Genomic DNA, 12,660 nt, shown 5'->3' on the forward strand with positions numbered 1-12,660 from the left:
TTAGAAAACCCTCTTCACTGTATCCTGCAACTGTTGTCTGGTTTGTAGTTCGTCCGGTTTATTTAACTGTTAGTTTTACTTTCTTAGAGATAATAATATAGTAAGATGTAAATGTTCCTCTTTAGGGAGACTCCTCACCGCTGCCTTCTCCGGCCGGCAGGATCTGACGGCTCAAGCTGGAATCTGTCGCTGAACCACCGGATGGGGCTTACACCAAAGATATGCTCTAAACAATATCTACTGTACATATTAACCCTCTAGCCGCCACAGTCGAGTTTACTCGACAAGATGCGGCACTGAATAAAACGGCCGATTTTGTCAAACAGGGTGTCAAATTTCGTTCGACCTCCCCTCCACTAGTTAGCATACATGTCATACTTCATCCCCGACTCAAAAAAATGTCATGTTTCTATACAAAATCTTCGAGCTAGAGCGCGTTGAATCAGTGCGAACAAAAGCGGAGCTAGTGTGCGAGTGAGCCATTTTATCAGATCAATATTGTCAACGTCAGCGAGTATTTGCATTAGATTATTATTATTATTATTATCATCATCTAATGGCATCAATAAAGCTTACCCGCAATGAAGTGTTGGGTGTTCTATTCGCCGACCCTGATTCTGAAGGGGAATAACGTTATCTGCCTTCAGAAAATGACGGTGATTCTGAAAGTGAAAGTATAGCCCTACACCAAGCACAAACGGTGAATCCTTTGCCCAATATATATGGTCCTTTGCCCAATGTCAGTGGTGGGAACAATGTTTCCCGGGGTCGGAGTGTTCATTGCGAAGTTAGCAGGCGTGTTAGTGTTGTGGGGAACGAGGCGGGAGATGTTTACCGCGCTCGCCATGGTGACCGTGTGCCTCTCCGCAATCGCGGCGACAGTATTGTGGTGGAGGCTTTGTCTAATGCCACTGGGTATGTTAGACGAGGTCGAAGTATTCATAGGACAGTTAGGGGGCAACGTGGAGGCAGGGTGGGGAGTCGCAATGACAAAGACAGTAGTCCGAGCTGTGCACACTCGGCGCGCGCGAGACAGATCTGGCCGCGCCCGCGCTGCTCGTAGCAGGAGCAGAGGCGGTGTGACGCGGAGCAGAGGGGCTATTAGTCTATCGCAAGACCACACCATGAAACACTACAAGAAATGTCACCTGGATGGATAGGGAGTCATTATCTCTACAGCAAAAGCTCTGCAACATAAATTCTTTTTTTTTTGTCTGCCATTTATTAGTAATGATTTACACTGTTGATTTACTATCTATTTCCCTGACCATTTTAGTGTACAATATGTGTTCTTTTTTGTGTGTTCATGTCCTTATGATGTGTGAGTCTATGTCAGCTAAAAAAACAACAAAAAAAAAAAAAAAAAAACACACACACAAAAAAAAAAACTAACATTGTCTCTCGTCTTGTCTCGTCATCTCACTCATGATCTGTGGCATGCCATGGCGAGTGAGCTTTTGAACTAAACAGGTTTTGTCTACTTGTGTTTGTGTGTCATATGAATAATATGTGCACCATACATGGAATCAGAGTGCCTACTGTATGTAGTAAATGGAAAATCTCTACAGCAAAAGGCCAATCGCTACATGCATTCAGTTTGTTTCTATTATTAGTAATGATTTACACAGTTTGTTCACTACTTACTATTTACCTGAGCATTCAGTATTGTGCAATATAGCATACAGAAGGTGAGGGACATTTTTGGGGGAAAGAAGTGCTGCATTTTATCTTTTAAAAAGTGACTTTTCATGAAAATTCTATAATCCAAGATGGCCGCCACTATATGACGTCATAATATGCAAATTCGATGGGAAAATGTAATTCCTACATAAACTTTGGGTCATCCTTAATATAACTAATTTACAGAAAGTCTCTATCTTTTATCACTTTTAATATATAGCCTTTTGAAATTAAGATGTCAAAATCGAACGTTTTAGGAAAAAACCTCTGGCGCCTAAAGGGTTAATCCTTATTCACTCCGAGTCTTTATGGTAGAGATGATCTTACCACAGTTTCTCCAGTTTACAGTGAGGATTCGCCAGTACAGCAAAGAGCAGCTTCACTCCTGAGTCTCCTAGTTTATTCCCAGACAGATCCAGTTCTCTCAGGTGTGAGGGGTTTGATCTCAGAGCTGAAGCCAGAGCAGCACAACCTTTATCTGTCACACCACACTTACTCAACCTGTAGAGAACAATGACACACAATAAGCCTATATCCAGAGATAAACATGACACTTGAAAAATAAATAACATAATGCTGTCAATATGAAATGTATACAAATATTCATTAGAAAAAAAGTTGTTAAATTACATCAGTTAGGATAAGGGTATTCAATATACAGTTTGTACAATATAAAAAAAAATCATTATTTCTATGGAAAATTCACATAAAACATGGAAACCCAACGTGTGTGTGTGTGTGTGTGTGTGTGTGTGTGTAATTAATGTATTTGTAAACATTTTAAGGAACTTGTGTGTTTTAGGACTAAAAAAAAAAAAAAAAATTGACTCACCAAACTATCGCAATATTTTGGGTCATGATTTTAAAATAGATTTTTTATATTATTCCAGAATCAATATTGATTCAAATTAAATTGCTTTAGTTTTGTCCTTGCTTATAGACGGGGTTGACAGAAGTTAGCCACTTTTGGTCCAACAGAGGATGAAATGTGTCGTTATCTATGAGTGTCGTAATATCCATTTCAAGTGGACGTGTGGAAGAGACGTGAGACTGAAAGCACTGAAAGCCCTCGCGCTGCTCATATGCTGAGAGAGATAAGACAGTAGAGCTGCACGATTCATCTTTAAAATACTGTGATCTCCATTCAAACACACACACGATCTTCTTCAAATTCGTCTGTCTATTAAACCTTTGACAAAATCATATCGCAATCTTGTGAAGTATCAATCAGCCCAAATCATGTTTAAAGCCAAAAATAATCGATTGCCGAGAAATATTCAAATATTATTCAGAGCGAGAGAGGGAGGTTATAATTTAACCCTCTGAGGTCTGGGTTTTCTTCACATTGTAGCACAATAAACTTAAATTACTCCGTCATTTGTGGTCACACAGAAAAAGGAATCTGTGAGATGTCTACTTTTATATGTGTCCACTTACAATCAAATCAAAACATTGTGCTTTTGTAAAATAAAGAAAATAAACAGGGTGTGCTTTCTGCCTCTCCGTCGCAGTGAACTTTTTTTTCTTGAGCACGTCTATAAACTGAAACAAAACTCAGCGAATACTTGTCACACATTTATGAGCCATATATCTTCATAAACATTTAAGTGTGTACTTTTAAATGATCGGATTCAAACTGAAAACAAATATTCTCTGTTTAGAGATTCACATGCAAATCGTCCACGTGTCACGCGAATGCGCTCGTTACCTCAAAAACAAAGCACCAAACTTCATGAGTCTCTGCTTTTCGTCGAGTTTGGAAGACACGCCGTGAGCTTACATTGGATTTACCTCAGAAGAAGAACACGATTTGAAGACAAGAAAGATGTAAGGTAAGAAATTCTTAATTATATTAGTTGAATATTATTGTTTCATAAACTTCACATTGCAGTTGAACTGTTGCTAGATATATGGTGAATATTATAATATTTAGAGCCGTGTAACTGTTAAATACTCTTTCTGGATATCTGCTCAAACGTAGATATGTATAATATGGTAACCATAATGTTTCATATTTTGGAGCGCGCTGTGCGTTTGAATGTAACATATTTTGGAGCGCGCTCTGTGTTTGAATGTAACTTTTTTTTTTTTTTTTTTTATATTATATCATCATAACGAATGGAAACATTTGAAGTAACATGATAATCAATATATATTTTTTCTAGTAGTTGTTACTTAAGTGTTCCTTTTGAAAGATTTATAGGCTGCTATAGGTTATTGTTATTATTATATATTGTTGGAAACATTTGTGTGTATATTCTGTGAATTTTAAAAAGCAATTTTAACCAGAAAAAAAACAAAAAAAAAAACATTTTTGACCGTACAGCCCTATAGTTTCTCTTGATATCAGCATGTTCACAGTTTGTTTGTTTTTTTTATACAGGGACCAGATGCCACTGAGTCCTGCTGACTTCAACATTCACATGAGTCTCTGTACATGAACATGGTAAAGTGAAAATCAAACACCTTGGAAATGAAAGGTATGTACAATGTTTTTAGGAATGGCACAAAGGTCTCTGTCTTTGGATCATTGTTTTCAATAATGTGCTTTTTTGTCATTTGTTGTGTATCTTTGAAATTATGTTGTGTTGTAAATAAATCTAAACAATCAAAAAGCCTTTTTTTTTTAAATCTCCTCATTCTTTGTGCAAGGTTGCTCAGAATGATAGGGCCTGATAGCTGCTAATAGGGGCATTAGGGAGAGTCTTTGTCTTTCTCAGGTGTGAAAACAATACATATTAATGATGTGTTTACGCCTCCTGCATAAAGCTTTCTTACACAAAACACGTCTTACAAGTTTTAAATCAATATATTGTCTTATCTGAATGAGCAGTCAGGATGATTTTCACATAGTTTTGGAGCAAATATTCTAGGCTACGTCATACAATTTTCAAAAGTCTTGTGAAGAAATAATCAGTATGGGTTTCATGGCCTTATTTCAGTGACAATTGTTTTTTGTATTTTCACAAACCACGCATAAATGTCATTATCTCAAAATTACAGTAAAAAACATGCTACCTTTTGAGAAACCCCAATAAATGTTATTTTAACACATTTTAAGACGGAAATGTTTAAATATATACATATTGAGCATTTTAATTTACACATTAATTGGTTGTGGTGGTTAACCTGCAATTTACACTTTAAATGTGTGTGTGCGGCTGTGAGAAGAAGAGAGGGAGTGTGTGTGGCAGAGCAAGACAGAGGAGAGAGAGAGAGAGGGACGAGCAACTGTCATCTGTCAGCGGCCCATGCCGGCTCTCACTACATATCAGGGGGAAACTGGAGGATTTTACAGCGGACAGTGAAATTCCTACCAAATCATTGAACACAATCTGTTTGGGAAGCCTGCAACACACAACTCTTGCACCATGGACACACACACTTGCGACCCATGAATGCCTCTCTAGACTACTGCCTGATTTTACAGTTTGAAGCTTCTGTCATAGAAAAACACCATGTGCTGTCATGAATAAGAGAAATGTCTTCTCATAGGATAAGAACACGCAGTCTCATTAATAATACAGACACTGACGTGTCATCGATGTTTCTCCAGGTCATAATCTGTGACATTGACATGATGTAGACTTTAAACCTGGAGAAACATCTCTACAGTTTCCAGTTTCCCCCTAAAATTAAAATTAATGGACTGTGTTAATCCTGACTGTGCTGAGATGTATGTGTGTGATATACATTAAAGGGTGTATAATGTATATCACGATGTCAAAGGGTCAGAGATGGAAAGTATAAATACTTCATTACTGGACTCAAGTAGATTTTTCTGATATTTTTACTTTACTATTTATTTTTGTGCCGACTTTTTACTTTTAATCCTTACATTTTTAACACGAATATCTGTACTTTCCACAAGACGACCCGACAGAACCTCATCAGAAATTTTAGCTGATGATCTATAAAATGCTGCTCATATCTGTTGCTTTCGGTGACGAGTACTCCATTAAATCTGCATATAGCGCGGGAATTGAAGATCGGATTTAAATCCGTTTTGCAAAAACACATTTATGTCACCAGGTGTAAATGGAATCGTTTTGATAAATCAGATAGCAATCCGATCTGAGACAACGCATGAAGTCCACGATCTGCTTTTGAAGAAATATGGTAGTATCGCGCTACAGCGCACGTTCATTCAGCTGCAGTTCTGGCGCCTCAGTCCCAATACTGTAAAACTCCACGTACATTCACATCACATGTTAACGCAGTGGTAGAGTTACACTAACAGGACTCTGCACTTATTCACAATCAAAAAAGTTCATTATTTGCTTGTGCTTTAAAGCTTTGCCGGGTAAACATTTCACTGGCGTTCTGTTCTGACATGATGTTCTTTTTCTGAGCATGTACGCCCGAAGCGCATGGCCACTGTCAAACAGCACCAAACTGGACTTTATCTTTCACATCTGACTTTTGTTGGGTCAGACCCATCTGCTAGCAATGGGGGGGGCGAGACTGAGAGAGCTACATGGAGATACATGGAAAAATATGCACCAAATGGTGATAAATATTAACCCATGTGATAATGAGCTGATGAGTTGAATCAGGTGTGTTTGATTAGGGAGACAAAGAAAACGTGCAGTGTTGGGGTGCCTTCAGGACAGGTTTGGGAAACACTGCCCTAGACTAAACAAAGTTGGATGACCCTCCCCTCAACAAAGAATAAAAAGACATGACCCTCCCCTATTTTCCTCCGGTGGTCCATTCCATAAATACCGAACGGTCCCTAAATGGTTGTCATTTGCAAGGCTACTTTTACTTTTATACTTAAAGTACAGGCACATTGTGGGAATTTACTTAGTTACTTTTACTTGAGTAAAGAAGTTAAATCAGTACTTCTACTTTTACCAGAGTATATTTTAACACAAGTATCTGTACTTCTACTTGAGTATGGGAAGTGAGTACTTCTGCCATCTCTGCAAAGTGTGTTTTTCAGTGTGACTATCAGCACTGCAGAATCACCTTAATGAGGAGCAGCTCATGTGTTCAATCATTTACAGATCAAACTCACAGCGGCAGGAGAAATAGAGCAAACGCTTTAAAAATATGAATTCTCTTACATCATATGAACAGACAGAAAAATAATTTGATGAATTTTATCATGTTGCTTTAATAGCTTTGCTTTGCCTTAAAGAAATGATTATTATTATCCTGCATTTAATTCCATTTTGATTATACTTTATGAATTCGCAGTGACAGTTTCATGTGAGAGTCATGTTTGATCTTACCACAGCCCCTCCAGTTTACAGTGAGGATTTGCCAGTCCAGCAGAGAGCAGCTTCACTCCTGAGTTTCCTAGTTTATTCTCAGACAGATCCAGTTTTCTCAGGTGTGAGGGGTTTAATCTCAGAGCTGAAGCCAGAGCAGCACAACCTTCATCTGTGACACCACACTTATACAACCTGTAGAGAACAATGACACACTCTTCACTCTCAGATCAAAACAGAAATCTTTTTCTTTTCTTGATTGTGTTTATAATTTGTGCCATATCTCTTTTTTTAAACAATGAATTCAATATATCAGTAAATTTAACTGTTTTTCTAAGAGATGATGTCTCTATGTAAGGGAGAATGATTATATACAACTGATCAAATGGAATACATTGAAGACATTACATACATTAAATATAAATGTTTATATGCATACATTACAAATGGGTAAGTGTACCCATTAAGCCCACCAAAATCTAAGTCTAGTTTTTTTTCATAGATATTGACATAGTTTATAAGAAAAAATATTTGTTAAAATGCAAGATTAATCTCTCATTTGAAATTGTATTAATTAGTTGATGTACATTTTAAAATATAAAATTAAGATAATTTAGGAATAAAGTCAGAAGTCTGGCATGGGCTTAATTGGTACTTTGGCACCATTTAAGCCCGCATGTGTTCCAAATAAGCCCACATCATCTTTGATTCACAAAATATAAAAAAATGTATTGATTTTAAAGAAGTAAAACAATCAATATATTTATTCAGTGACAGGGAATAATAAAATAAAAAAAAAACTTTTTCTAATGTTTGATTACAGCCCTGGGTGGTATGGGAAGGTGTTAGTGGCCGGTGGTCTGGAGCTTTAAGTCGGCTTGACTGGAGTTGTAGCTGGAGTCAAGCTGGAAGTTTGACCGGGTGTATCTCGGGAGCCAAGCCGAGTTGGGGCTCCATACTCTGGGCTTAGGGGGGCCTCCAAGTGGGCCCGCCTCACCGGGAGTCTGGAACCTTAAGCCAGCTTGGCTCTCAAGTTATGGCTGGTCAAAGGTGGAAGTTAAAACGGGTGTATCTCGGGAAGGAAGCTGAGTTGGGGCTCCAGACTCTGGGGTTGTGGGGGGTCTCCTAGTGGGCCCCCCACACCGGAAGTCTGGAGCCTTAAGCCGGTTTGGCTCTCAAGTTATGGCTGGTCAAAGGTGGAAGTTAAACCGGGTGTATCTCGGGAAGGAAGCTGAGTTGGGGCTCCAGACTCTGGGGTTTTGGGGGGGTCTCCTAGTGGGCCCCCCACACCGGGAGTATGCAGCCTTAGGTTGGCTTGATTCTGGAGTTATGCCCGATCAAAGTTCCACAGGAAGTGACCATATCTCTTGGGCTCTATCTCATTTGAATGAATGTGTGTAATTTGTGTGTAAATAAGGTAAGGTTAAAAGGTTAGTAAGGTAAAAGCACACGTTATCATTAAACACTTTCAGAAAATGTAAGATTCCTCACTGAAACACATAAGGTGGGCTTAAATGGCTCCACAGTGAGTAATGGTGGAAAAAAGACAATGTTTTCCTAAAAAATTTAAAATATGTTTATAAATACATGCATGGAGCTTAAATATACTGTGGACTAGTATCATAGTAATTTTCATTGTGCCCACATTGAGAAATGTTAAGTTTTTTTCATTCAAGGTTAGCTTGTAATGGCTATAGTTTGCATGCGTTTTGTGGCGCTGTACCATTTAAGCCCATCTTAAAAAAAAGTTAATTTATAAAAATAATCTCCTCTACAAAACAATTTATGATGTATTTATTTGTAAATGAATGTAAAATGAATCACAAAACATTTATTATTTGCAGTTCACGTGCTAATACAGGCTTCTAGTTGCTCAACTGTCATAGGTCTTCTTTGTCGCATCTTCCTCTTTATGATGCACCAAATGTTTCTATGGGTGAAAGACCTGGGGCCTCATTTATAAAACTGTGTGTAGGAACCTTACTAAAAGTGTACGTGCGCCCGAAAGCCAAAAATGGCGTACGCAAAAAAATATTCAGACTTATAAAACCGTGCGTACGCCAGAACCTGTGCAGAATTCACTTTATAAATCCCAGTCAGCGGAAGATTGTGCGTACATGCGTCTCAACCCCGAAATAACCATATATGGAGCTTACAACGCCTAGTTTTACTATGCAGATCCTCATATACATATCATTTGCATATGATTATTCATCCACGTGATAACTTAAACGTTATCACGTGGATGAATAATCATATGCAAATGATATAAACGGTACAAGAAACATTACATTAATACAAATCAAGTAGTTGTCTATCCTTGCCTTGTTTTTGAATAGCCTACATAAATCAAATAGTGTAAAATACATTTCAGAGAAAGTTTTTCTCAATCTTTTCCACTTGCCGAATTGTATTTTTAATTGATTTATATTTTTAATGGAAACAGCTATCTGCTGGGCCTTGGGCCTATGCATGCATTTGTAACATCCAGATTGGACTATTGTAATTCTTTATACATTGATATTTCGCAGAAATACATCACCCGTCTACAACGAGTCCAAAATGCAGCTGCACGCCTCCTCAAAGGGAAGCGTAAATTCTGACACATTACACCAGTCCTGATGTCGCTACACTGGCTACCGGTCAAATTTAGAATTGATTTTAAAGTTCTGTTATTTGTTTTTAAGTCGCTACAGAAACAGGCTCCACCGTATTTATCTGAATTGCTCCATCCAGTATCTCAATCAAGATCACTAAGATCGGGGGATTCAAACTCTTTGTCTGTCCCACGAAACAGACTTAAAAATAGGGGTGATCGTGCATTTGCAGCCTATGGACCCAAGCTATGGAATAGCTTACCGCCGCATATTAGATCTGAACAAACTCTGTCACTTTTCAAATCTTCCTTGAAAACGCATTTATTCTCATTAGCTTTTAAAATATCTTGATATGTGTATTTTTTCTGTGGGTATCTTCTCTTGTGTACTATGTTGATATTGTGCTTGTTTTCTCTTTTGCCTTGTTAAGCACTTTGGTCAACACTAGTTGTTTTTAAATGTGCTATACAAATAAAATTGTATTGTATTGTATTGTATTGGGCATTATTTGCACGAAACTATTTTCTCAGACAATCTGGTATTATCACGATAAGCAATTATCTCTGTGGTTAAAACATTAAAGCATGCCACAGGAAAAGTGTTCAAAAAACAATCGCATCCACAACAAATATTTCTAATGATTGAATTTAAAAAAAATGTTGTAACTTCAGTAATGATTTCATGTTTAAGTGTTTAACTCCATTAATTAGAATGGCATATTTAATATAAATGTTTATATCAGAAGTATTTTATTTATTTAAACTGTTATTAGCGTCAGTTTCACTAAACGGCTCAACACGCTCTCTGCCGCGGACATTTAAGAAGGAATGGATATTTGCTTCAAGTGACAGGCTTGGTGATTGAAATTGTATTTGTATAATCTTTCTGTATTTGTTTAATTTTCTTTAGATTTTCTGTATAAAAGTGACCAAAAATACATTTAACTCCAGCTCACTATCGGTGTCGCCAAAGTGCTCCATCTCCAAAACGTTCGTACGCATGGGTCAGAGTTTGCGTGTAGGTGCGCAAATTTTTCCGTCAAGTTTTTCTTTATAAATCCCACCTTTTGCGCAGGAACTGGCGTACGCATGTTTTCAGCCCCGTTTTGTGCGTACGCAAGCTTTATAAATGAGGCCCCTGGACTGCAGGCTGGCCATTTCAGTACCCGGATCCTTCTTCTATGCAGCCATGATATTGTAATTGATGCAGTATGTGGTCTGGCATTGTCATGTTGGAAAATGCAAGGTCTTCCCTGAAAGGGACGACGTCTGGATGGGAGCATATGTTGTTCTAGAACTTGGATATACCTTTCGGCATTGATGGTGCCTTTCCAGATGTGTAAGCTGCCCATGCCACACGCACTCATGCAACCCCATACCATCAGAGATGCAGGCTTCTGAACTGAGCGCTGATAACAACTTGGGTGGTCCTTGTCCTCTTTAGTCCGGATGACATGGCGTCCCAGTTTTCCAAAAAGAACTTCAAATTTTGATTCGTCTGACCACAGAACAGTTTTCCACTTTGCCACAGTCCATTTTAAATGAGCCTTGGGCCAGAGAAAGCGCCTGCGCTTCTGGATCCTGTTTAGATATGGCTTCTTTTTTGACCTATAGAGTTTTAGCCGGCAACGGCGAATGGCACGGTGGATTGTGTTCACTGACAATGTTTTTGGAAGTATTCCTGAGCCCAGGTTGTGATTTACATTACAGTAGCATTCCTGTATGTGATGCAGTGCCGTCTAAGGGCCCGAAGATCACGGGCATCCAGTATGGTTTTCCGGCCTTGACCCTTACGCACAGAGATTGTTCCAGATTCTCTGAATCTTTGGATGATATTATGCACTGTAGATGATGATAACTTCAAACTCTTTGCAATTTTTCTCTGAGAAACTCCTTTCTGATATTGCTCCACTATTTTTCACCGCAGCATTGGGGGAATTGGTGATCCTCTGCCCATCTTGACTTCTGAGAGACACTGCCACTCTGAGAGGCTCTTTTTATACCCAATCATGTTGCCAATTGACCTAATAAGTTGCAAATTGGTCATCCAGCTGTTCCTTTTATGTACATTTAACTTTTCCGGCCTCTTATTGCTACCTGTCCCAACTTTTTGGGAATTTGTAGCTCTCTTGAAATCCAAAATGAGCCAATATTTGGCATGACATTTCAAAATGTCTCACTTTCAACATTTGATATGTTATCTATATTCTATTGTGAATAAATTTAAGTTTATGAGATTTGTAAATTATTCCATTCCTTTTTTACTTTTTTGGAATCGGGTTTGTATCTTTCTGTAAGGCTAATGGTTTGACCTAGAGATTAGCTTTGAACGCAAGCTAATAAAACTCATCTTTCCATTTAAAGGAAAATAATATAAAATGGTAAAGTACTATTTGTTCATACACAAAAAATAAATTTATCTTACCAAAGAAATGGCTGAAAATTGCAGAAATGTGTTGTTTTCTAAAGGGTCCCGAAACACCAAAGTTTTGGGGTGACTTTGTGTGAGGTCCCCTGAGACAGCATGCACATGGGTGGGGCTAACTCAACATTGCCAAATGTGATTGGTATGCAATAAAAAATGCCAGGGAAGTGGCTGGATTGGTTAAAATAATAAGCAGCATAACATATTTTCTCTTTTTTTAATTTGACTTTAGAGTTGAAAGTGGGCTTAAAGGGTACATGGGCTTAATGGGTACACTTACCCTGCATATATTTGAATATAACTTTCTCACACAAACATCATAAGAAAAGGTTAAGTAGATTACAAATCAGGTCAGATAGGTGGAAGGTTTAAGAGCTGAAGTGTGACTCATATTTTTTTATTAAACAATTAATTTGTTTAAATGTTTAAGTAAGAACTGTTATAATGTTTTAACAGTGATGCTTGTTCTCAGTGTTACTTACAGAGTGAATCTAGCTGCTGTAACCACAGGCATCAGCTTCTGAAGAACTTCATCTGCAGTGTTCTGTGTGACACTAATTGAAAATAAAAAAAGTGAATTATTCACGCTAACAATAATAATAATAACAATAATAATAATAATTCATATCATAAGTATATAATATAGTATACATTCCTAAATACCCTCAACTATTAATTAACTTTTAATTAAACACTGCTTTATAAAGAACATGTGAAAAAGTAGTTTTAGTAACTATAACTGT

The 12,660-nt window shown here is 37.7% G+C and overlaps 1 protein-coding gene across 2 annotated transcripts in view; it reads right to left on the minus strand.

The window, feature by feature from the left end:
• The window catches only part of LOC311307006 (NACHT, LRR and PYD domains-containing protein 3-like), a 50,053-nt gene that overhangs the window by 11,546 nt on the left and 25,847 nt on the right, over positions 1 to 12,660 (minus strand). For both annotated transcript variants that reach the window (XM_084435689.1, XM_084435690.1), the window contains 3 exons: positions 12,400 to 12,471; positions 6,918 to 7,091; positions 2,008 to 2,181 (listed from right to left, as the gene is read on the minus strand). In XM_084435689.1, the coding sequence (XP_084291815.1) occupies positions 2,008 to 2,181; positions 6,918 to 7,091; positions 12,400 to 12,471 (420 nt within the window). The remainder of the gene's footprint in view (positions 1 to 2,007; positions 2,182 to 6,917; positions 7,092 to 12,399; positions 12,472 to 12,660) is intronic.

Source organism: Rutilus rutilus (assembly GCF_951802725.1).
Source record: "Rutilus rutilus genome assembly, chromosome: 17".
Lineage (NCBI taxonomy): Eukaryota > Metazoa > Chordata > Actinopteri > Cypriniformes > Leuciscidae > Rutilus > Rutilus rutilus.